Source organism: Vidua chalybeata, chromosome 2 (genome assembly GCF_026979565.1).
Source record: "Vidua chalybeata isolate OUT-0048 chromosome 2, bVidCha1 merged haplotype, whole genome shotgun sequence".
Classification (NCBI taxonomy): Eukaryota; Metazoa; Chordata; class Aves; order Passeriformes; family Viduidae; genus Vidua; species Vidua chalybeata.
In genome coordinates this window covers 8,489,191-8,515,983 of record NC_071531.1, presented here as the reverse complement: position 1 = coordinate 8,515,983, position 26,793 = coordinate 8,489,191, and the positions used below count along the sequence as shown (strand labels likewise).

The 26,793-nt window shown below is 40.8% G+C and overlaps 1 protein-coding gene across 1 annotated transcript; it reads left to right on the top strand.

Annotated features, from left to right (window-relative positions):
• The first annotated feature begins 1,868 nt into the window (after window positions 1-1,868).
• On the top strand, window positions 1,869-26,426 carry OTC (ornithine transcarbamylase). The gene is made up of 11 exons (XM_053935659.1): window positions 1,869-1,907; window positions 1,989-2,127; window positions 2,713-2,794; window positions 10,174-10,261; window positions 15,548-15,701; window positions 18,625-18,657; window positions 22,600-22,722; window positions 23,404-23,457; window positions 23,563-23,712; window positions 24,220-24,357; window positions 26,353-26,426. The coding sequence occupies exons 2-11, from the start codon at window positions 2,008-2,010 to the stop codon at window positions 26,410-26,412; spliced, it is 1,002 nt and encodes a 333-aa protein (XP_053791634.1). The 5' UTR covers window positions 1,869-1,907; window positions 1,989-2,007; the 3' UTR covers window positions 26,413-26,426.
• Window positions 26,427-26,793: the final 367 nt, after the last annotated feature.

Sequence of the window (26,793 nt, the reverse complement as noted above, 5' to 3'; positions counted from 1 at the left end):
AAACTATTTTCCTTCAGAATATACACAATGAAAATTAAAGCCAATCCCATGATTAAAAACTAAGTGTCTTGGTATTCAATAGTGGATTTCAGTAGCTTTTCTTGGTGGGCTGTTTTTTGTGGTGTGGTAGAAATTACCTGACCCATGAATGCCCCTACGCTTGCTTCTATTTTCTTCCTCCCTCTGCTTTGAGCTGTGAGTGTGATTGAAAATGTCCAGCAGACAAACATTTGCTGTCTGCTCTGGGAGCCCACACAGCTTTGGGACCTTGTCACCTGCACCTGGACACCTCCCTTTGGAGGCACAGCAGAAACAGCACCCCAGGAGCCTCAGTAATTCCCCTCTGTGATCCTTGGCACACACTGCAATGGTCTGCAATTCCAGTTTCCAGCAAGGAAAAGATTATTCCTGCTCTCTAAGGCAAAGCTCTGAAACCCAAGTGGAGCAAAATCTTACAATGACATTTCACTGCCAGCCTCCATAACTTATTCCAGGGCTGTTTTAGCACATGGACTGAGAAAAATGATGTGGTGAGAATCTTTGGCTGAGCTGCCACAGGGACAGACAGACACTAGGAAAGAAACAGAGCAGGCAAAGAAAGGCAGAAGAGAAAGGAGGACACAAAGAGCACTAAGCTGAGAAGGTGCCACTCTGAAAACCAAAGCAGAACCTACTGAAAAGGAATGGGACAGAAATAAAGAATTTTGAAAACCCTGAAGTGGCTTAAACCCAAGTGGAACAAGAGCCCTGAGGGACAGCCCTCATCCCTGGCCTGCAGCTGCACATGCAGCCTCTGCCCACAAGTCCCTGGCTGTGTCCATCTGGCCAGTGCTTTGTGCCCTGTTTAGCCCACCCTCCAAAGCCAGGGCTCTGCACTGTGGGGCTCAGGCTGTCATGTGGGATTGTGTCCAAAGCCTCACAGGGGTATATCTGGGCATATTTTCCTAGCTGTGGACTTCAGGGCTTGACAATTAGCAGGCGCTGCATCTGAGCCTAGTCTCAATGGTGAGCTAAAGGGAAATACAAAACAGAAATACAATTGGAAATAGAAAAGTATTAGCTGGACTCAGTCCACTTCTTTGCAATATTTCGGTTTCCATTTCATTAAATCAGTCTAAAAATGTTGACTTTAAATAAAATACATGTTTATCTCTTACCCATCAAAACCTTAGCAAGAGCACAGTGTGGGCAGTGTAGAGCTAAGGAGTGCTGCAAGTACAAAGCCAGAGAAAGGGCTGAACTGCCACACTTCCCTGTTAACCTTCAGCCTGTGAAACATGGGCTTGGCCAAGACTTTCATTAAGATGCCTCATCTAATCTAGAGGAAATTTGATCATGTAACTTCTGTGGGTGATTATCAACATCCAATTTCATTCTGAAGTCCTAAATCTGGATGGAGGCCAGAATACACTGAATAAACACCACATGTCCAGAATGTCTCTTGTGTGGTTACAGTAAGGCTGTTTTGATGGGCTTTTTTTACCCTTTTCCCCCAGTGTAATGAAGAGATTTCATACACATTTATAGAAATGCCACCTTTTGTGAGAGTGGGGTTGGAATGTGGCAAGTGTCTAGTCATGCACAAAGCAAAAAGGAGGGAGAAACAGCACTGAGATCCATTTCTGTTATTCTGTCCCCTGAAAGGGCAGCTTTGTGGTCTACACATAAGTCATTTTTCTAAGTTCTGAATAGCTTTATTTGACAGGCAGCATGCAGTTGCCAAATGCATCTCAGAAGACAGAAGAAATTACATCTAATGTACATTTTATGACATAATTTGAATTGTCACAGTGGCCATCGATATAGTGCCTAGTGACATGCGGTGCCTGTCTGACAGAGGGAGTAATTTAAACTAATTAACAGGATGATCCAGCTAGCTCATGTGAGGGGAATGGGAGAGATTTCAGGTGCTTGCTCACTGGCTTTAGCACATATATAATTTAGTATTGAATGGCAAAAAATCCATATTTTTTGCTCTTTTGACACAGGTATGGGACACCAGCTCAAATGAATGTTGATCTGAAAGGTCGGGACCTCCTTACTCTACAGAACTACACAGCTGATGAACTGAAGTATTTGCTGTGGATGGCATCAGATTTGAAACAAAGGATAAAGCATGAAGGAGAGGTAAAATGATTTAACTGTCATTTAAGTCCCTCAGATGTTGAAACAAATACTGTTCTGAAGGGTATTGTGAAAAAGCCTTTCAGCTGCTTTGTCCTAAACAAAATCTCCTGAGCTCTTAAATACTGTAAACCGTGTGCTACAAATCAAAGAACCTTCCTGTAAAGTGTCCAGAGATGTTCCTTAAACACTTCAGAGGACTTTGTGAGTAGAAAGGTTAAACAGGTTTGTGCAGCTAGCTCCCGGTTGTCAGCTAACCCCATCCATCCACACACGGTGTACATGCAGCACTAAATGCAGGAAACGGAAGACACTTCCCTGCATGGGATTAAATTAGTATCTGAGTTCTCCTAATGCTGGCTCAAATTGAGTGCCAAAATGCAGTTGCTTTTGGGCCTGGAATTATTTCTTTCCCTTTAACCTTTCCATTGCTAATAAATTTATTGAAGGGCAGGATAACAAAACCACAGGTAAAAAAACCCCACTTTTGCAAATTTTAATAGTGAATTAAAATGTGCAAGAAGTATTTAATACTTTAAAGAGTATAACAATTATAAAATTGAAATAACTTCATTTTTCATGTTTCAGTATTTGCCTTTGATGCAAGGCAAATCTTTGGCCATGATTTTTGAGAAGAGAAGCACAAGAACAAGATTATCTGCAGAAACAGGTAGGTCTGAGCAATGGCACAGTAAGACTTCATATGAAACTGTACACAGTGATTATGTACTGAAAAACACTGCATAATTTTGCATTTAGCATTTGTACTCAGGAGAAACCTAAACTTTGAAAGCAAAAATAAGAAAAGAATGGTGTCTGTGTTTCACCTTGCATATTAATTTCACAAGCATATGGCTTTGGTCACTGAAATTTTATCAAAATCTTCCAAAACACAGTAGATCAGAAATAAAGTAGCAGGCAGAAGTAAGCATTTCTGGTGTAAGCTCCCAGCTGTACTGGCAAGATGTACATTTCCTAACATGTACTTCTGTAAGCATCACAAATTTAATTTTGTTCAAGCTCTAATAAATATATTTCTAATGTAATATGGATTACCATTGTTACATTTCAAAGTATGTGCTTAGGCTGGGAATCACAGTAATGCCTTGATATAAATTCAGGGAAAAATTAACATGATTACCTACAGGGGAAGATAACTTGATGGAGACTCAAGGATATTAGCCTAATAACATCAGGCACTGAAACATTTTTCTTTTAGGTTACAGTCCTGCAAACACTGAAACATGTACCTATGGCATCTTTATTTCTATGGTAGCTGTTCTGAATTCAATGGCAGTGCTGAAATAAATCACTCATCCATCAATCATTCATAGCAGAAATGAACTCTGATGCATATAGGAAGAACTTGCTCTTCTCTGATTTAAGTTGACCCAGCATCCCTCACTTCTCCCTAGTAAAGGAAAAATAAACCTGTTGAGTATTCAAATTTCTTTACAAGAAATGTAAGAGAGAAGGTAAAAATAGTGGAAGGAAGAAGCAGATACATTAACTCCAAGCATTTCTGAATTTGCCTTTGTATTGTCTGGCACAGCCATTTGCCTGCTGATCCCGCTCTTTAAGCAGACTTGTTGTTGCTTTCTGTTTTCTCCTGATAATGAGGACTTACTAATGTGCATTCCCTCTCTGTGAAGACCACCCACCTTTTAATTCCTGAGTTTTTAGTCCAGTTTCTTGTTTCCTGCCATCCTGGTATGTGGCCAGATAATGAATTCTCTGGATCTGTTTATCCTTCATTCTTCTGTATTCTGAGGGAAACACTGCTTAGTCCTCAGCTTTTGAAGGCTTATGGAAGGGGGAAGCTCAGGAAAGTTCAAATGAATTAACTTAAGGATGGGAGTTAATGCACATAAATTCATCCAAGGGAGAATTAAGCTCCAGTGAAATAAAACAAATGTATTTCTGAGTGAGAGCTTCCACAAGAGAGTTTAATGCAGTTCAGCTTCTGTGCATTAACTTCACACCTTCAGTTAATTGGTCTTAAGTCTGTTAAACCTAAGGCTTTGCTTCAAAGGTAGACTCAAGTTTTTTTCTGTCCACAAAAACTCTATACATTTCAGCCGCTTTTTTAACATAAATGATTCCCTCCTTGGAATTTCTAACTCGAAACAAATGTGGAGCCACATGTGTTCCTTTTAGCTAAACAAGATAATTTAATACCAATTTTCTAATGTCTAGTGAAAGTGGACAATTGCAGTGGACAGAAGTGTTTATTTATAAAGTTCCTGAGTCATCTCAAATAGCACTTCCCAAGAGTTGCCCCTTCAATAACTTGAGAGAGGTCACTTGTAGGGCAGGGTCCTGGGGATGAAATTAATCTAAACAAACCTTGCATCTCTCAGGAACAGCTAATTCAGTGCATTTAATTACAGAGTAGAGACACGGAAAGCATTGATTACAAAATCTTCTCTGTGCAGTGACTATGAGTTTGTTGGGACATAGTAACACCATGGAAGTGTTTTCAGAACTCCTACTGTCCCTGGCCTGTAAAGAACATTATTGAAAAATAAATAAACAGAATGGTTGAAGTTGGAAGTAATCTGTGAAGGTCACCTAGTCCAATCCCCTGCTCAAGCAGGGTCTTCTAGAGCCAGTTGTCCAGGACCATGTCCAGAAGCCTACTGAATATCTCCAAGGATGAAGATTCCACAATCTTCTGTGGAAACTTATGCCATTGCTCAGTCAGCTTTTCAGTAAATAGAATTTGCTATTCAGAGGGATCTTCCCAGTTTGTGTCCATTGCACTACTGAAAAACACCTGTCTCTGTCTTCTTTGCCTCCTTCCTTCAGGTGTTTATATACATTAGCAATATTCCCTCTGAGCCTTCTGTTCTCTAGGCTGTGCTGTCACGGCTCTCTCAGCTTTTCTTCTCATATAAAATATGCTTCAGTCCCCCAGACATCTTTGTGACCCTTTATTAGCATGGCCATAACAACTGTAAACTGTATCCCATATGTCCATGTTTCTCATACTGAGGACCCCAAATCCAGAACTCTTGAAATCACCAGTGCTGTATAAAGAGGAAAGATCACCTCCTCCACCTTCTTGCATTATTTGTCTGGTGCAGTCCAGGACACCACTCACCACCCTTGCTGGAAAGGTACACACACTGCTGGATCATGTTCAATTTACTGTCCACCAGGACCCCCCCACAGTCCTTTTCTGCCAAGCTGCTCCCCAGCTGGGAGGCCCCCATCATGTCCTGGTGCAGGGGCTGTTCTTCCTCAGGTGCAGGACTTTGCATCTCTCCTTGCTGAACTTCAGGGGTTCCTGTCAGACCATTTTTTCCAGGCTGTCAAGATCCCTCTGGACAGCAACATGACCCTATGATGTGCCAGCCACTTCTCCCAGTTTTGTGTCAACAGCAGAATTGCTGAAACCACACTCAGTCATCGAGACCCTGTTTAACACACAGGTGTTAAACAGGACTGGACACAAATGGACCCTGAGGGTACTGCTGGTCACTGGCTTCCAGCTGGGCTTTGTGCTAGTGGTCACCACTCTCAGGCCTGGCCATCTGGACAGTTCTGAGCCCATCCCATGCTCTGCTCATCCAGCCAGGCATCCTCAGCTTGGCTAGGAGGATCTCATGGGAGACACTCTCAATGGACACAATGAGGTCCAGGCAGACAAAACCCACTGCCCTCCCCTCATCTACCAGGCCAGTCATAGAATCATGGAGGTTGATTAAGCTGCTCAAGCATGACTTCCTCTTGGTCAAGCCATGCTGACTACTCCTGCCCTTAATTTTCTTGCCCTTAATCTGCCTAGAAATGGTTTCCAGGGTTAGCTGCTTCATCACTTTCCCATGGATTGAGGTGAGGCTGCTTGGCCTGTATTCTCTGGGCTCTCCTTGCCCTTTAACATAGGGATGACCTTTTTGCATTTCTCCCAGTTGTCCAGCTCAATTGAAGATTATGAAAACATTAATTTATGATGCATTGTAATGGATCAGTTGATATTTAAGGTTTTCCAACGTCCTGTTTCTCTGAACTGTTTTATTCTAACGACATTGCAACTTAGGGTATAATTAATTGCCTCTTTAATCTTGTCCTAATGTGTATTTCTGAAACCCATATAGTTTTACCATTTCTAAGATAAGTACTGATGTTGTAAGTTTAATGCAGAACTATAAGTAACTTCCATAGAGTAGTGGCAGAATAAATCCAGTTCTGTAAGCCCAGGAGATTTATTTCTATCACTGGCTATTTTATTGGAAAATGTGACATATCTGCTATTACACTGGAAAATGTCATCTCTTCACAGTCAGAATCCCATACCCATTCTGCATAAAATTTTGTGTACTTTTTGAAAACAGAACTATTCACATGGTCATATATTACTTGTAAAATAAACATCCTCAGGCACGGCACAAAGGTGAATGCCCTCTTTTTGTTATAGCTTTGGTGTAAAATAATCTGATTGTCACTGTTGCTCTTAAAATACACAGCTGCAGTTATGTTATAGTGAATAAGTCATAAATAAATCCAACCATCTCACAGACACTGAATGCAGACAATATTTCACAGGGTAGAAATAGAGAGGGAGCAGTGCAGGTAGGAACACTCAGCCTACCTTCTCTTGTTGTGCACTGGAATATATAAGATCTTAACAGCCTTACAGGGGTTCAGTGCCACTGGCTTTAGTGGAATTACTCCCAACTCACTTCTCCTACACAATGGGGTGAGAGAAGCATGATGGCCATGCCTGAAGACTGCTACAGAGTCACAGAAATAATTGCATCATAGCATATGAACTATAGTGGGGATGGTATTACATGGTACAGGGTCTGTTTTCTGTTGGGGTGGCTAAGTGTTATTTAGCTTGGCCTCATTACAGAGGGCCCAAATGCACTCTTAGTTTACTCTCCACTTAAAAGGGTAGCTTAAAAATAACTTTTTAAAACTGCTTATCAGTTTTTAGCTTCTGCTTTAAAAATGTTCTCTAATTGCTGCCTAGGAGAGTTCTTTCTTTGTTATCAGTCTAAATGGAAAAATACTTCCTATTTTGTAAGTCTGGGCAGGCAATAAGGAAATTAATAAATGCAAATCCATATGTCATGAAATTCTGAAAAAATCCTTCCTTTGAGTCTGAGAAGATGACTGTGTGTGTCTCCTGGTGACAGCCCCAGAACTGTGTAGCCAACCTGTGAACTACAGGATTCATTTTGGCCTCCTTGCCCCATGCAGCCTGGGATGAAGATTTCACTCGTGTCTTGTCTGGAAGAGTCTGCATAAGTGGGGTCAATAATGTGCCACAGCATGAGGCATGAAACTGTGTATTTTGAAAACTAACAGTAGTGAGAATTGTGGACATGAGGTAATAATCTATTCTGGATTTGCAGTATGAACATTTAGTAGTTTATTGAAGATATCACAATTCATATAAATATTTAGCATGTGGCCTTGGATATGACCAGGTTGTGACAACAAAGGATTAGATCTCCTAGTTTAACACAGCACTACAATGTTTATTTGCTGAACTGGTGCCTGCATACCTTCGAAAGTCATCTTTTTTTTTTTTTCACTTTCTACTGGTAGATTGGATGAAAGAATCTGAAAAAATATTCTGTCTCTGCAACTATATACAAAGCTAGAGCACAGAGCTCCTGGATTTCCAGATGGAAAGTTTTGTATGGAAATATGTTCCCAGGCCCTGCACAGATGGACAGTTCATGAGCAGAAAGCCCAACACATCCGGGCTCTGCTATGTACACAGACTCCAGGTGGCAGCTCTGACTGGGCTGCCTGACATCTGACAATTTGGAATAAATGTTCAGATTCCCATTTTTTTTACCTGGGCATCATTTCTAGAAAACAGAACATGTCCATTGGAGCCTGCCTAGACTGTGAATCATCTACCAAAGTGTATGCATTTAGAATCCTAAAAGCAGACCTGCTGTATTGTGTGGAACTTGCAGGAATAAATAACTGAAATAATTATATATGACTCAAAAAAAATCTACAAGAATTTGGGAAGGAAAAGTTACTGCCAATGACAGTTCATCCTTGAGGTCTTGACTTAAAAATTTGCATTGAATAAACAGGCTGTGATGTGTAGTTTGTCCTTTAAATATGGTGTTTGTGTCTGAGCTGCAGAGGGGAGGTGAAAAAAGTAATAGTAGAATAAATGGTGCTTCATCCTTAAAAGTTTGCTCTGTCTGACTTGCAACATTGTTAAGATTTGGAGCAATTCTTAATGAAAACAACAAGCAATTTAAAAGGGACCATTCAATAAAATGAGTGTACACTGGCTAGGGGAGCAGAAATTTGCCCTTCAGGTGGGACCCGGAGCATCATTACTTTTAATCTGACATTTAAGGAAATTGAGGCAGTCCAAAGACAATGATTTTCCAGTATTGTTTTTTATCTATTGTATTTTAAACTCCAGAGGCTGGCTGAACTAATGCAAAGCAGAAAACCTCACCTCAACCCTGCTGCCGGCAGGAGATGGAAGTTAATAAGGTGTAAGGAGCCCAGTTGTGGGGCCCAGACCTGCTGCCTGTAGCTGTTGGTTTTATCTGTGAAAGTTTTCAGTGCTCAGTCCTGGATTAATCCTCTTTTAAAGAGTTGCTGCGGGACGGAGTTTTTAATCCATGGCAGACCTGTACAACCACCGTGCTGAAGCTGCAGTGCTGAATCCGTCAGCAGTGCCATCTAATGGATACAGCCAGCTTGAGCAGCTTTTGACCTTCTAGTTTTTTCTTTCTTTTCCACCTTTTTTTTCTCTCTTTTCAATTTTTTTTTTTCCTAACAGCACGAAATTCATCAGCATCTCCACGACATCACAGTTTGGTAAACAAAGTGGGGATCTCTACTCTTCTGTGCTGTATGCAGCCTTTCTCTTCCTGGCAATATAAATATAACGATGGGCTTCTTTCTAGATTTTTGTCACAATAAAAGACTCATACCCCCACAGTGTTGTCTCGACAACAAGGCTGGCTTGTCCATACTAAGATTCTCTGGAAATTTCCTCCATCAGAAATGCTAGTGACAGGGCAGGATCTGCCTGCAGAAAATCTCTGTACTGGAAGGGAGTGACATTTCACAAAACAGCCCCATCAGGCCCCATCCTCCCGGTGTGGCCATGAGGGACTTTACACTCAGATTCAGTAGAAAGAAGCCTCAGACTTAAACCAGGCAAAGGCAGAGAGACTCAGATGTTGGTGAAAAGATGTTTTCTTCCCTGTCTGTGTTGGATGGTTGCTTGTGATAATTTTCTACTGGTGGTGCAGTTAAAATAAAGCAGCAGAGAATCTGAGAGTTGCCCTTAACATGCAATTTGTCTTCATCCAAAACACTGTTCAGATACCTTTGAAGTTCCCCAAAGTGTTTTCTATTCTTAAATGATGCTCAGGTCTTTCCATGGTTTCCTGCTCAGGAATGAATTTTACTCTTCATAACTAATTCATCCAGTTCTTTGGACCTTCGTGCAAATTCCTAATTTATTGTAGGGTAGAAGGATGCTGGCAGGGCCTGAGACCTTTCCTCTTCTCTCTCTCACATTATCATTTTTAAGGCACTTTGTAATTTGAGACCAAATTCAGGTTTGTTACAGTGTGTGAGGAGGGTTTTCTGTCTGAGTGACTTTACATGAAAGACAATGTTGATCCTTGCAAGAATGTGAAAGTGCACCATGAGTCGGGTGGTCCTTCTAGGATGCAAAGTTCCACGAAGCAGAAATGCAGCATGATGGATGGATTATCTGGCTCTTAACAGGGAGCAATAGTGATGCTTGTGGCAATGTGTAGCTCTGGAGCTTGAATCACTGTTCCTGTGATCACAGATAGGAACTCATGGCTAAGGATTTCAGTAACACATACATTTGAGTGGGTTTATTCCAAAGCATATTTATTTGAAATTTTGTGTGTCAAATGCTAACCATTTTAACATTTTGATATCCTGATGAGTTCTACTTTTATTTTTGTAAATGTATTTTATATTAAGAAGATTTTGAATCTTGGCTGTAAATATGAGGTGCTGGTGTTTAATTTCTCTTCTTTTTTTTTTTTTAATTTTTCCTCACTGTAGGATTTGCTCTCCTTGGAGGACATCCTTCCTTCCTTACAACACAAGATATACATCTGGGCACTAATGAGAGTCTCACAGATACAGCAAGGTTGGCAAAATGTCACTTGATTGATCACTGCATTTGGTTATTGATTGGGCTGACACCTGTCTTCCAGAATTTTGGAAGCAGATATTTTCTTTCTGGAAAATGTCAGAAGGTAGTCAAAATTTCTTAAATATTTACAGATCAGCTCACAGAATCTGTAGCTCGTAAACCTTTATTCCATCCTCTCAAGCTATCCTACACTTCCCACACTGAGAATTATTTTGGCATATATAGTGTTAAATAGAGTTACATTTACAAATGGAATAATTTTATGAACCTCAGTAGTCATGTAATTCCACTGATGACAGCACATATATTCTAACAAGACTCAAACCTTATGGTTCTGCTGCCCTTGGAGCAAAATCAAAAAGCAAAGACACAATTTCTGTTTGTTAGGTCAGCTGCTGGTGGGCCTTAGCCTGCTGTAGTAACGTCCCTGCAGTGACAGGGTGGCACTGAGGGCCTTTCTGATCCCCCCATTTCAGCAGCATGAAACTGGACCAATACTTTGAAGCCAGTTTCAGATTTCCTGCACCCTCCTTCCCAGCTGTACCCACTGCCAGGACTGCTGTGGAGGCTGGGCTGTGGCTCCCTTCTCTCACTGGCATCCCAGGAAGATGTCAGTCATGCCCAGAATCACGTGCAGGCAGGGGTGGGTAGCAGCCTGTCTCCATTGCAGTGGCAGGGACGACCTGAGCTCAGAGTTTTTCTACAGTGGACTGCCTCTGATGTCAAAGAAAGCTGGCAGAACATGAGGTCATGTTTTGCAGGTGCTCCTGCTGTTTTCCATAGCACTCCAGCCATTAAAGTTTCATCCAGCCTTAGCATTATCCTGCTTTCTAGGCAGCCCTTTTGCAGCCTGGGGTCGATTCAGTCAGGCCCAGCTGTTGGAAGGTTAGCAGTGTCTGAGTGGTCCTTTTTGCTCTGGTGAAAGATATGCAATGTCAAGGTCATCAGGCTCAATTCAAAATGTGCAAGCAGGCAGATGAGTTCCATTGCCTTTGCTTAATATCACAGTTCTCAGAAAGTCGGAGAGACTGAGAACTGTGTTGCTGTTCTCTGTGATGAAATCCAACAAAAATTAAAGAAAAAAGATCAAACATTTGAACATTTTACATTTTCCTTCCTTGTTTTTTTTTTACTACTGAAATGGAAGACATATGGTGTTGATAGTAGAAAGTAAATCAGTCCCTTGAGGCCTGGAAGTACTTAACTCTCACTCTCTGCTAGATACATAAATCTGCCAGAATCAAAGTGAGCTGCAACAACAGAATCATAGAATATTTTGGGTTGGAAGAGACTACATATCATCTTGTTCCAACTCCCCTGTCATGGACAAGGACACTTTTCACTAGACCAGGTTGTTCAGAGTCCCATACAGCCTGGCCCTGAACACAGCCAGGGATGGGGCATCCACAGCTTCTCTGGGAAACCTGTGCCAGGGTCTCACTATCCTCACAGTCAAGAATTTTTTCCTAATATCATCTAAACTTACTCTCCGTCAGTTTGAAGCCATTCCTCACTCCAGGCTCTTGTAAATCATCCCTCTCCATCTTTTGTGTGGGCTCTGTTCAGGTATTGGAACGCTGCAATTAGGTCAGTCTGGAGCCTTCTCTTTTCCAGGCTGAATAATGCCAGTTCTTTCAGCCATTCCTTGTAGGTGAGGTGCTCCCTCCCTCTGATCACCTTGCAGCTCTCATCTGCACTCCTGCAAAGCTGGCTGTAAACCCCAGCAGCCAAACCTTCAGGAAGGGGAAGGACCTTCCAAAGTGCTTCCCTGTAATAACTTTTACCAGCATTCTTCCACCAGCCATGCAGGACTATCACCTGGAGCCTCTCTGCCACTCAGATGTCAAACCTACAGCAAATCTGACACAAAACCAGATATGCTTAATATAGGCTAGTTGTCATTTTTCCTTCTTGCCAAATGTGACAGTAAAGAGACATTAAATCTTTTGTTTACAGTGTCCTGAATGGCCTCTCTTTGCACAAGCAAAAAAGGAAAAAGGCAGACAATAAACTACAAGAAACAAGGCAATAAATAGAAGCAAGTATATCTTCCAGCTGTTCTGAAGGCATCCCCATTCTGTGGATAAAGTTCCTACAATATCCACTTCCCAAGCAAACCTTCAGCCCCCTTTTGTCTGTCACTGCTTGCTCTTCCAGGACAAGTCCCTGTTTATGACTCTTACCTGGGGATTTTGCTCCTCTGCTGAGTCACAGCTCTCACCTGCCACAGTGGACAGGGTTTTCCCAAACCCTGTCCCAGTAAAGAGTCCCAGTGCTCTGCTCCACTCCTGCTGTCATTAGCAGAAATACTACTGACTGCATAATCAAGGCTGAGTAGTTTACCCAAAAGAACAACTGGAGTGTTAATTCCTTGGTGCTTCTTGTGAATGAAAGATGACATCCCAACCTCATTCAGTTAGTGTGAGAACAGAAAAAGAATGCCTGTATTAGACCCAGAGGGTATTTCAAATATTTACAGGCATGTGTCTGGGGCTCTGAAGGCCTTTGAAGTACTGGAGATTGAGACTTAAAGCGAAAGGGGCACAGATCTATAAAAGTCACAGCTTTTATTAGAACTGCTGCAGGTAAGGGTTGAAAGCATTGCTGCTGTGAACATACTTTTAGTGACTTATTACCTGCTCATAAATCAGTTCCTCCATGCTTCACAAGACATTTACATTTATGCTGACACTGTGGCAAAAAGTTACCGCCCATTAAGGAGCTCTGAGCCTTTCAGTGCTGTTTAACATGTCTGATCTATTACCTGAAATGAAATATAAGTACTGTGTCTGTATTTCCCACTGTAGAGCAGTTCCACTGGGCACCACTAAAGCTCAGTGGCCATCAGGTTCAGTGGCAGCCCTGAAGTGCTCAAAGAGTGATTTAACCAGTCCACTGGAATTATTAGGGCATTAATCTCTGCATTTATGGGGAATGGGTTTATTTTGCTGAGAACACATCCACTGTCTGTCCCTGTGAGACTGTGAGTGAAAGTGGTTTTGTGAGAATTTTAAAGCTTTTGAATGGATATAAAGTATCAAAACAAAAGCAAAACTACCTTGCATAGCAGTATACAAAATATACATAATATATGCATATACAAAATATATGCAAATACCCCATTTTCAAATTCAGAGGTCTGCCATACCAAAAAGGAATATTCTGTGTTTCATTTTGGATTCCTCAGAGGATACAGTTGAGGAAAAAAAATCAGGTTTCCTCTGTAGAAATAAAAATTACTTTGAAAAGAGAGATATGCAGCATTTCAATGTACTCAGTGTTCCAATATAACACATTTCTAGGCTCTGGGATTTTGAAGTTCATAGTCTCAAGGTTTTGAAAAGGAATGAAAAGAGAGAAAGACTTGGTCTTGATAAAATAAGAACATTAAATGTAGTCACCTGATGAACTTGTGCTTACAGCCCTCAGCTTCCAAAACTTCACTTTGATAAGACTCCTATATATTCAGGACTTTTTTCTTTTCTATGCAATTCCAGCCTTACACGGTTTCCTTTAAACTGATTAAATTACTGGAGACTTAATAATTCCCCTGTAATCACAGAGCTCCAGGTGAGGGTTATTCATGTTTTATTCCCCCCAAGTTTAGTTTTATTTTGGTTGCACAAAGAATAAAGACAGTTTACAGCTGATTTCCCTACTGTAAAACATGACATCTAGAAATGCTGGCAGAAGGACTGTCTAATGTCCTGCTGGTAGGTGTCTAATAAATCTGATATCTACTTCTAACAGACTAAAGATGAAAATCCAGCAGTTCTCACTAGTTGGTGATTATGACTCAATTTTCCCTAATGGCATACCCCATGAAGGAACCATCTTCTTTAATTTCTTGATCAGCTGTACCAAATAGAAATCAGCTGTCCTGGCATCCTAAAGGAAAAAAAGGCTATAAGGAAAATAAGCAATTCCCCAATGTGATTGCCCCTTTCCCTTGACTGATGGGGGACTGGCTGTGTCTTGTTTAGGGTGTCCACCAGTGAGATGGCTAACAAAAGGAACCATGCATCACATCCCTGATGGCCAGTTCAGAACAAAACAGGTTTCCCCCAGAGAAAGGAACTGGTGAGCTAAGAAGAAATAATGCTACCAACAGCAACTGTTCCAGTACTTTTTAATCACTAAATACCTTGTTCAGTTCCTCCTTTTCATTTGTAGTTTCTATTGACAGTCTTTTCTTCAGAGAGAAGAAGAGAGAGCTCTACAGGCAATCTTGTAACATTTTATAAGAGCTTTGCTTGTGTGAGGAATGTCTGGTGTCAATAGAAAATACTTATTACTGACTTCATCAGGAGGCCTTGCTGATGATGATACTAACAGCCTTATTTCCACAAGAGGAGATGCAAGAATTTTTATGGCTAATCAGGAAGGCAGATACTGCAAGGATTTTTTTCCACATATTTCTAATTCAGTCCTCCCTTGTTTTGTTTTAAAGTCCTATTTCAGATAACGTGAAAACACACAAAGTGCTACTTCAAAGTTAGGCTTCAGGGCCTGATTAAAACACAGAAATGCAGAGAAATTAAGAGCTCCAATCCATATTTAATTTATCTAAAAAATTCAGAGTATACTATGCTAATCTCTGTCTTTCACACTTCAGCAAATGAAGTTAATGCCAGAGTGGTACAGGGGCTTCTGCAACCCCTTCCCTTCTTCTGAGTTTGAAATTTGATCATTTTTTGAATGCTGATACCATGCAAGTCAATACACAGGTGTGTAGGTAGGAGAAAGCAGCCTGTTCTGTTTCTGTGTTTATTAAGATCAGTAAACAATTGTGGTAATCTAAAACAGATCTGTATTACTGACCTTCACAGAGTCAGGCTACCATACAGAGACTATAATATTCAGTCAATGCTGCATTTGTTCTTTGCTAAAAGACTGAAAAAAATCATATACCTTATCTCTTCTGAGGTTATCAAATTCTTCAACTGTTACAGTATCACACAGTCTCTTATCTTAGTTCAGAGAGCTTAACATGTATCAATGTTCCATCTACAATGAAATGCTAAAGAGAAAAGAATATAAACTAGAGCAGCAATTTTCATTTACTTACTATAGTAGTGTTAGGAAGTGAAACTTCTTACTTATTAGTAGCTTGTTAAATGACTTCATTTGAGTCTGTTCTGCAGGCATGATAAATTATTCAGATAGCTGAAAAATATTGATTAATTACCATTTTTCATTAATATTTATGTGTTGCATGGTGAAGAGTGCAATAGGGGTATATTTATTATGTTTGACTTGAGTATTTTCTGCCATCTCTAGGGTGCTGTCCAGCATGACAAATGCAATCTTGGCTCGAGTTTATAACCATAATGATCTGCACCTAATGGCAAAAGAAGCCACGATCCCAATAATCAATGGATTGTCCGATTTATACCATCCTCTTCAGATTTTAGCTGATTACCTAACTCTTCAGGTAAAAATATAAACAATTTTTTTTTTTTTTTCTGATTCTTAGTAAGTATTTGGGGAAGGCATCTGCAAAACCATTTTCCCCTCGGTTTTTCAAAGTAGTAATTGCATGGCACTTGTTGTTTAAAGAGATCTTCATCCAGCAGTATAATTAAGGACTTGTTTAATTTAAAACAATTACATAGTCCTATCAGCTGTAGTGGGACTGAAGTTAAGCATAAAATTAAGTATTTCATTGGAATTAGTCTGCAATTCAAAGAATTTACAGAGGGCTGTACATATTAAGACAAAGATGAGAATCTGGCTCAGGCAAAGCCAGCAAAAGTTTTTCCATTGGCTTAAAAACACTCAGTAGTTTGATTCCTCTTGATTCCTCCCTAATCTATAGACAACTTAAAAGGAATCACTATTTATGTATTAGGAAATTGGTTGAACAAATTTGTTTTGAAAAGCCAGTTAATGTTACCAGTACAAATGCTTAGTGTTCAGGCACTTTAACCAATTTAAACTTTGCTCACACCACAGAACAGTTATAAGAGATTGTATTTTTTTTTTTTTTATCTAATGTAACAGTGGATCTGACAATGGGATAACATTTTACACACAGAATACCAGAAGTTTATCTGTGAACAGAAGGACTGTGTGGTTTTAAAATTAGTTGAGGATCTGGCTTATAAAAAAGATTATTATACTGCAGGGCTGGTTGACAACTATGATGAACTCCTCTGACCTTGTTTACTTTCTGAATGAATAAAAAACACACTGCTTGAAAATGGTAGGGCAGAATAATTTCCTGATTCATTCAGCCATGTTTCTCAGCTGTTGGGGACTTTGCTATGGGACATTCAGTGTGTGGGAAAGATCTAGTGAGAGTAATATTAAATTATTCATGCTTTAGGCCTTAAATACTGGAAGACTCATGCATCTGGTGAAAATCACTTTTTTACTTTAAGTATTTTTTTTGTATTTTTTTTTCATTCATAGTGAAGAGACCAGCAAAAATTGGTGAACTTGAGACTAAAATGCTTACAGATCTCAGGATAAGGGAGATTAGTGAGATCACACTGAGCCAGCCTCAATGTTCAAATTGCATAAGAGACAGTAAGCTGTAATGAGAACATCATCATTTTGTTGTAAACACTGTGTACAAATATAAGTCAGGAGAATCTTCTGGTTGTGTTTTGTGGGGTGTTCTGTCTTGGAAACACCTTATTAATTAGCATTTTATCACTAGTGAGTTACACTCTTCAGAATAATCTGTGACTCACAGCCCACACAACCAGGGCTATCTCTGCCCTAAACATGGTTTTATCTAGGCCACTGACTCCAGCACCCAGGCTCACAGTGCTGTTGCCCTCTACTCCACCTCCAGTTAATGAAGAGAGTCCAGTGAGCATCCCAGTCACCTTCTGGAGATGCACCTCTTTCTCCACTGATCTTAGGGGGAAGGCTATGGAAAGCAGCAGGATGAGAACATGCCCTGTTGATCAACCTCTGCTCCTCCTCCTTTGCATCCTCATACAGGACAGCTGTGGCAGAAGCTCTGGGTGAATATGAGCCCTCAGGCTGCATTCTTCCCTGGTTTGAATTCCAAGTGCAGCACCAACAGCTGCTGTGGGTGTCCTTGCTGCACCAAACATCAGGGAGGATGCCTTTGGTGATGAAGAAATGGGTCCACAGCAGTTGGTGTGCAAAAAAAAAGACATTTTTGACACGGACAGGTGTCATCACAAAGTGAGCACTTACAGAAATCACAAGGAATGGCTCAGCTTTTATACAGGCATGGAAGTTTTTTTTTTTAATTTAAAGCACTTTCACACTCAACCCAATAAGCAGAGCACCATTTCCTCCATCTGCCCATCTCTCCCTGACTCTTTCCAGCATGTTCCTTTGCCCAAAATTTGTCAGGAGATCTTTATGGGGCACCTGGGTGGCCACCCCGCTGTGCCAAGGGCATGTTGCACTGCTGACTCACTTTCCATTCCTGCTTTCTTATCCAGGAGAGAGGGGCAGGCAGGGGAGAGCTCTCAGCAGCTCTCTGGGTGATGGCACTGCCTGAACACTCTGTTCCTTTGCTCCCTTTTTTTCCTCTTTGCACTGTACAGTGAGTTGGAGAAGACTGGAGTGGCATGTAATGAAACAAGGTTTTAATCATATAATGAACTTTGCCAGGCCACAGAAGTGAGATTAACTTTTGAAGAGGTGTGAGCCACAAGGTCTAGTTGCTACTTACCCCATTCAAGCTTCTCGTGGGATTTTCAGCAAGATGTCATCCAAGTACTGCCTACAAGAAGATTAATACAGGGATGTGGAATGGTACCACTGATTCTTTAAATGAGTTGAAAGACCATATATAACATTTAGACTGTTTCTGTGTAATGCAAAGGCAATTTATTTGTTTTATACATATGTGCAAATTACAGTAATGGCACAGATTGCTAGCCTAATATTTAAATGTACCTACAGGTTTTGTGCAGCTTATTTCTCTTTAAAAAATGTCTCTTCCCTATCCCCATAAATATTTTCCTGCCTGGATCTGTTCCTCCCTGCTGTCAGTACATACCCAAAATGTAGTTTTTTTTATTTTCTTTTTTTGTTCTTCTCTGTTTTCCAGTGGAGCTCTATATGCACGCTGGCCCTCTTCATGCTTAGCATATTTTTCTATATCCTATTAAGTTTGTTGTGTGCCTTCTTGAACCCTCCTCAAGAACTTTCTCTTTGGTCTGAAACTACATAATTGCATGGTTTGTTTTGAAAAACTGTTTTCTTGCTTATAGCTTCTATTCCCTTTTCACAGGTTCATTTTAGTATTGTTATTTTAGTATAGTCCATTGCATCCCCAAACAATGCAGCTGGTTTCTTTTCAGGGCTGCCGATTCTCATTCTGTATTCAGGGCAAATTCTCATCCTGGAAATGTTCTTTTCAGATCATGCAGTGTGTTCCTGATATGGATACTGGGGTGAGATTCCTCAGGTTCAGCATCCTCCTGCCCAGTGCCTTCTTCCTGAGCAACCTGGATCCCCTCACGTGTTTGAAATCTAAGCTGGCTCTGTCCTTTACTATTGTGCTCAGGGTTAATACCCTCTATTAAGCCAAGAAAAATGTTTTTCTTAGCCTATATATACACCACTTTTCTTGTTAAAGGTTGTGTTGAGTTATAACTCGAAATGGTTGCAAACACATAAAGAACCCGTTTTTGAGGATTTGGGGATTTGGCCTTGAAAGACTGTGAGTTTGTGAGCACACACTGAGCCCCTTAACTCCTCTGCTTGTTCTGTAACAGCCACAAGCTGAGTCCACCCAGTGCCCCTCGGTGTCCTGGGCAGGAGCTGTGGCTCAGCTTCTGCTCTGCTCAGCGTGGCTGGAGGGCAGCATCACACAATTTGTATTCCAGAGACAGCCCGGGTATTGACATTGATTCAATTGATATTAATGTCACTGGGCAAATCAGCTCACTTGTAGCTGACTGCAGGATGGCCAGACTGGTAATTAAAGTGGATCCATATGCCACTAGCTTTTTATGTCGCTGGTCTGGGGGGAATTTGCTTTTTCAGAAAGCAACGGTTGGCATAAGAAATACATTGGTGATTTCTTTTGAAACAGCATAACAAATAATGTTGCCCAGCTTGAAAAGGGCTTCAATATATTCTCAAATTCTCCTTGCTGTGTGATCCCAAGACCTCAAATTATTACAATTTTCAAATTCATCACCATCATCATCCTTATTATTCTAACAGTTAGAAATCCCAACTAATATCTGTCCTGATCCTCTAAAATATACTGTATCAATAACCATGACAAAAACCAGTGTGGGAGTAGGAAAGATAACTGACCCAGCATCTGCCTTAAGCCCAGTTTGAGGACCAGAAGATCCAAGTTTGCCGAGTTTCTCATTTACTGGATTGCACTGTCTCCCGAAGGGCTAAAGCTTTGATTAGTCCCTGGGATTACATTTTAAAATTTGACAGATTATTGATTCATTATTCAAAAGCTTGTTTTAATTGAAGGCTGTTATGACAGTTGTGGTCAAACATTTCAAAATTAATCTATAATGGTGTCAGAGTTTCAGTCTTGCTGGAAGCAAGTCCAGGCAGAGGCAGACACAAATGTCCCTAATTAGTTAACCCAGTCTTCTCCACACATACAGCAGGGTCAAATCACTGAGCATACTTAATTTTTCCCAGAGTTGCCTACACTAATACAATGCAGCCATGGATAAGAACAGAATGAAACATTGTAAAAGCAACAGGAGGGTGAGAAATTTGAATTACTACTTTATTACTTATTTAGCTGGGATTTTTCATGAGAATAACACAGGCAAGTTTTATGGCACTACAGCAGCAATAACTACTTTGCTGAAGAGGCTTCATAGGTGAGAAGGGCTCTAGACTTTCTAAATATGTTATTTTTTGTGTGGCTTTACTAGGAGTCGTGTTTTAAATGTAGAGTGAAACTGCAGAACACCTATGCAGGAGTAAAGCCTACATCAATATAACATAACTTGTAAAAACTGGGGAAGGATACAAAGGGGAAATATCTTCAGAGGTTCTGGCGATCAGGTATTGTAAAGGCTCTCATTTAATTTAGAGTGTTACTGTCATGGCAAAACACTTTTAGCAGGATTTCACCTGTGTGATTGTGTAAGCAATAAAAGAGGGAGTGGGCAGGAGAGGAAGTGTCTCATTTACTGTAGCTTTTGTATTCTGGTTCTGACCAACAGAGTCACCTCATCTTTGCTGGAAGCTAAGGGTGTGTGTTTGCTTATAAGCAGTACAGTCACAGTCACAGTGATCTGGCTTTAGATGAAGAGGTTTGAATTACAGCAGCAGTGCACCAGTGGCAGCATAAAGCCTAGCACAGGATACAAAACAGGCTTCACTAGCACACACACAGCTTGATTCTGCCTTGCTATGACTCCTTCCATTAGCAAAACATCTTCATTAAAATCAGTTCAGCTATGTCCACTCTACACAGTAGTCACTGCAGATGTGGTTTGCAATTTGCAGTGTGCATCAGGGATCATTATACAGACACATCCAGTACTCCATATTTTATCTGTAACAGCTAGTAGTTTGGAAAAACAGAGGAAAGCACTTAGTATGCACTGTGCTTCTTTTAATGCAGAGTAGCAGCTGGCAATAAGGTGAAGTTGTTTAACATAGCAGTGTATTTGTGACTCTAGTCAATGCTTTGAGTATTAAGGCTGAGATGTCTATTTTTAAACTGTGAGATGAAAAGAATTCAGGACTGTCTCACTTGCTTCTGGCTGTGGGTACTGGTCTCAGCTATCACTGAGCCCTAAATGGAAACAACACCTTAAATAAGTGCTTCAGTTTGGTCTTCTCCTAGGAGCACCATTGCTAGGAGATGTGGAGGGACTTTGAAAGATCCTTGGAGACCTGCAGAATGGTTACACTGAAATAACTTCCATGTCCACACAGTCCTGATTTGTTCTCCTGTAAATGCCCTTGCATCCAACCTCTGCCAATGAGCCTGCTGTTAACAAACTTTGGCTGAAAAAGCAATATTTTTGCAATACCACAGTTTTAGACTTTAAACCTAAACAGTCTAGAACTCTATCCAGTTTAGGTATTTACAGCACTTTAATGTCATTCAATTTTCAAGTACTATTATCTTTGACTCAAAATTGTGGTCACTGAAAGAAATGCTAATAACTTTGTTCTGGAACAACTTCACAAACTATTTGTTTAGGAGAAGCTGCCGCCAGGAGAGGAGGGGGTGATCCCAGGCCTTTTCCTGTTCAGTCTTTTGGCATCTTTTCTGCAACTGCCTGCAGGGTTGCCACTTAGTACAGTGTGGATGCTTATCCTCTCTGACAAGCGCTGAATCATGTCACACAAAGTGTTGAAACACTGCCTGGCTTCCAGCTACTACAATGCTATTGTAGCATGGCCCAGATTTGAACTAAGAATAAAAGGCTCTCCAGAAATTGTTTCAAGTCATGAGATAGAGTTTTACGGAGCAGGCTTATAGGAGAATTTGGTCATGTATTTGCAAAAATTTTGGTATCAGCTTAAGTGCCTATAAACATGCATATTTAAAACAAGGCTCATTAAGGAGCCTCAAATTGTAGTGCTCTGGAAATATGTAACCCCTGTTACTCTTGTTCCTCCTTAGGCCTTATCTGCTTGGGGTGGAGGAACAGAGTAACTGCACATGGCCAGGCTGTAAGTGCCATCAGGCACAGCCACAGTTAACTCTGTAATTCTGTTTCAAGTTTGGGTAATCCACATTTTTAAAAAATCCCTGCACTCTTTGGCTGAACAATAGAGAACAAATGCTGCAGGCCATGAGTGGCACAGCTGCTGTCAGAGTGCTGCTCTTTGCTGTCCCGTGCAGCTGGGGGATGAAGATGCATTCCCAGGACCTGGCCACTGCCATGGCCACAGGGAACAGTGTGCAGAGGCAACTGAGCCAGAGCAAACCTCAATAGGGATATTTTCACAATTTGGGGAAAAGCTGAAAGGAGTTCTGCTCCAGGCATTAGGAGTGTCTCTACATTAAGAATTTCCAGCAGTCACTGATGTTTATGAGGCCCAAAGAACAGCTGTACATCAGTGATGCTAAAATCACTTTGTGTCTGGTGCTGAACCTCTCAGCCTGAGCCTCACCACGTGGCACATGTGCCAATGTGTCCTTCCCACATGTGCCAATGTGTCCTTCTCCAGGGGAAGCAGCAGCACTTGGGCCTTCTTGTAGGACACGGGGGGCTTTCCTTCCGTGAGCATCCTGTAGGAGCAGCAATTCCAGGTGTGGTCCATGCAGGCAGGACTTGAATGCCAGCTGCCTTTGCACAGACCCTTCTAATCATTCCCTCTTGTCCATCAGCCTGCCCAGCTCCTCTGGAATGTAACCCCAGAGCTTGTGATTGCTTTGGCAGGAGCACTATGGAGGCCTGAAGGGGCTCACCATCGCCTGGGTTGGGGATGGCAACAACGTCCTGCAGTCCTTCATGACGAGCGCTGCACAGCTGGGAATGCACCTGAGGATTGCCACTCCCAGGGTAAGAAAAACCAAACCCGTGGAGAAAGGAAGGCAAACTGCACCCAGGCTTGTCTCAAACTCTCAGGCATTGCTCAAGGGCCCCAGCTGGGGGTGCCTGCGTCTATCTTGAGTGCCTGTTTACAGAACCAAGGTACAAAATCCCAATCCAGTTATTTGGATGCAAAGCAGGAGTGATTCTACTGAGTCCAACATCAGAAATGGGAATACATGACAGGAGTATAAATCTAAATCATGGAGGATCACAGTTCCATTTGATAAAGCCTTACAAAGCCATCCAATGCACTCTTCTCATAAAAACAAAAAATAATCCTGTTTCAGATAGGTGGAAGTGCCGCATCTCATTTAATGTAAATTCGTGGTGCAGCATTTTAGAATGTTCATTGTAATACAATATAAAATATTTTTAAAAATCAGTTTAGAACAAAAAAATTAGATGGTGAATATGCATTTAATTCTGTAACTGTCAAAATACATTTTTCTTATGTTTTTAGAACAATTTTCACCACTTTTCTCCAAAATAAACTTTCAATAAAACATAGTTTCCTCAAGTTTTACAGTTCTGAAAGGTATTCTTCTTCCATGGCCAATGGTTCAATAAGTATTTTTCTAGCCATTCTTATTAATTAGTGAAGATCTTATCCATGTTCCATGATGTCTTACCCATCATCTCTTTTGTCAGGGCTTTGAACCAGACCTCAGGATAACTAAAATAACTGAACAGAACTTCAAAGAGGTAGGAGCCTAAGAAACAACCTAGTAGAATAGTTTGAATAGGGTTTATTTTCATTATAAATGAAGTTCCTTGTCTTAGTGATCTTCCTTATTTTATTCACATTAGTATGGTACCAAGTTGCTTCTCACAACAGACCCTTTGGAAGCTGCAGACAGTGCCAATGTCTTAGTCACAGACACATGGATAAGCATGGGACAAGAAGAGGAGAAGAAAGAAAGACTAAAAGCCTTTCAAGGTTATCAGATTACAATGCAGGTAAAAACTGAGATTTTGGGGTTTATTTACGTTTTTACACTTTGTATTTATAGGAATGAACATCAACCAAGCATGAGTTTGGGGCGGGGGTTGAGTGGGACCATGGAAAAGCCACATGCAAACCTCCCTCCAGCTTAGAAAACGCACAGAGATAACAAAGTTTGAGTTATGTCATCCACTCCACATGGCTTGGCCTCTTTCAGAGCTTCCCAATGAGATCCAGCTCCAGAACATGTGCAGCAGAGGGGTTTTCACTCCCCTTCTAAATAAATTGGAGTGACTTTTTGACTTTTGTGAAGTCAGCATTGAACTCTTACAGACTTGCATGGACGTATTCCCATCTTATTCACAGATGAGGAATTCTTTTGAAGTCTGTGGAATTCTTGAGTTCATCATGCAAGTAACCAGAGTGGGAGTTAATATAAAATTTGCTAACCTTTTTACTAGTTAAGGATTTTACTAATGTTCTCACATATGTCTTTATTTCATATGCTTTTTAATCTACAGACTGCAAAATCTGCTGCTTCCAACTGGACTTTTTTACACTGTTTACCCAGAAAGCCTGAAGAAGTTGATGATGAAGTATTTTATTCTCCACAGTCATTGGTTTTCCAGGAGGCTGAAAACAGAAAATGGACAATTATGGTAAGAAAAAAAGAAAATAAGATAACAGTATTTGGAGGTTAGGGTTAATTCTATTCTGCCTTACATAACAGGTTTGAATTCAACCTGGTTCCGCAATAAATAGTGAATGTTAAACCATATGTTTCAAATTTACCCCAGAGCACATCACAATTTTGACTATAGACAACATTAGTAGCACAAATGTGATCTATTTTGGTGATATTCTGCTGTTGCTTGACCCAGGTTTTATCACTAAGTGAAATATACAATATAAACTGTCACTTTTTTGGTAATTAAATCACTGGATTTACTGTAATGATTAACTCAACTTCTCAGTTAAAACATGTTACAGTCCCAGGGTCTGGTCTTAGAAACTGCAGTTTCCCAAACACTTAAAACCAGTTATTTTCTCTCAGGAAAAGCTGCTGCTGACACCAATGGGAATTTTCCCTGAGAAAATGCTGGAAGAGCAAAGATTTGAAAGATCCTGGAAAGTTATAGTGTGGGTGACACTGTGTGATCATGGGAACCATGAGGGCACACTTGGCATTTAAGACAAACCATAACTCCCCTCTCAGCATTCCTGGAATTTCAGAAAATTACTGCCAGATCTCAGTAGCCTATTATTTATTTTTGGCTTTAGATCCACCAAGCTGACAAAAGCTAGTGAAAACTTTCAGAGGTGAAAAGAAAAACAGAGATGGCATTGTCAGAGTTCTGAGATGAAGTCTAGATGTGCTCCAAATGAATAAATAAGGGTTGAGTGTTGTGTTTGCTAAAAACTCAGACATTGGACAGAGTCAAAATTACTAACAAATTTGTGTTAAATTCATAGTTTTGTCCTTAAAATTCAACAAAATGCTTGTGTTTTTTAGTTTAATTTTGCAATGCTTCTAATTGCTCTAAATATTATTTTTTAAAAAAGAAAAGAAGCCCTTTGCTTTGGGTTCCAGATGCACTTTTTTGGGGGGCTTGAGGGGGGGGTGAAAGGAAATGTCATTTTTGTATTTTATCAACCTATAAAAATAATGAATGTATGGGTCTTGTTTATATAATATTTTCTACCACTTACAGCACAGAGAGCAAGCTGAAGAATAGCTTTTTTGCTCAGCTCTAGATGCAAGCAGGGCTGAGTGCAGCCAGGGCTGGGCAGCACTGAGGGGCTGCACAGCTGTAGTTCAGGCACCTCTGTGTGCTGGGGCTGACCCTGTCACAGTGGGCAGTGATGAGGGGAAAGGAAGGACAGGCAGCAAGACCACAGCCCCTGGAGAGCCCTCACAAATCCAGTGCTGGCCAAAATAACAATGTGCAGTCAGACCTTGCTGTGAAATCACAGCACCAGCTAAAGAACCAGGTAAAGCCTTGCCAAGGCAAGGCAAGTGTGGGGTTTGTTGTGAGCACAGGCGTGGGAGGGACAGCAGAGCTGCTGCAACCCACATTTCATTTAGCTGACTAAATCACTCCCATTTCACAGCTGTGCCCAAGGCTGGGCAGGCAGGGCAGGAGGGGTGGATGGCACACTCTTAACCTCAGTGAGGATTTTCCATGTTTCACTACAGAAAGTATAGTTAAACTGGGATAGATTTCAGAGTCCATATTCTAGCGTAGCTCTCGCTGATGCTAATGGAAAGTGCTGGAATCCACAAGCCAGCCCATGTGATGTCTGGGTACCTACAGCATCTCCTAGAAGTAGCTGAGAATACATCACAACATGCCAAGAAGGCCTCAGCGTTTGATCTAAATGCTTGTGTGAATTGCTCCTAAGCTGTCCATTAATATATTTTGTCCACACTGAGAAAATCTATCAGCTACAACATAGAGCATCCTAACTGATTTTCAGCTCTTGCCTGATTCATCATCAGAAATTCTAGCAAATAAATCTAAGTGTGCCTTTTTTGTCAGGATAATAAGTTTCAACACAAGGCTTCAGAGCTGGAAAATATTTCCTCCTTATTTATTTTTATGGAGTATCTGTTTCCAATGTGATTGGATTTTTTTCTTCTCTTCGTCCTCTAGGCTGTCATGGTTTCCCTGCTGACAGATTACTCACCACAGCTACGAAAACCCACATTTTGATGCTTGGATTCCTTCCAGGAGAAAAATATTCCTCATCAGCAGAATATTCTGGTCTGCAAACACATAGATCTTCTTCAGAAAGGACCAAGGCAATGAGTGATTTTTTTAATAAAACCATATAGTTAGCTGTATAATATTGCATTACACTTCTGAAAATGTTCAAGACAATAAACACCATTGCAGAAGCTGCTTTTCATCTGGATGCTCCAAGCTGGCCCTCCTTTTTGGGGATCAGCATCATGGAAAACATTCCAGGGTTGTACCTTAATGGTTGGGTCTACCAGCAGCATAGCCATGGTATAATCTACATGTAGCTGTAGTGGGCCTTGCACTGTGTGATATTGATGCCTAAAGATTATTGGCTTTTTCATATATTTGTAG

Coding starts and splice junctions, on each gene's coding strand:
- OTC (XM_053935659.1), top strand. CDS start 2,008: ATGAATGTTGATCTGAAAGGTCGGGACCTCCTTACTCTACAGAACTAC. Junction 22,723..23,403: donor TGAGGATTGCCACTCCCAGG/GTAAGAAAAACC, acceptor CTCTTTTGTCAG/GGCTTTGAACCAGACCTCAG. Junction 23,458..23,562: donor CTGAACAGAACTTCAAAGAG/GTAGGAGCCTAA, acceptor TATTCACATTAG/TATGGTACCAAGTTGCTTCT.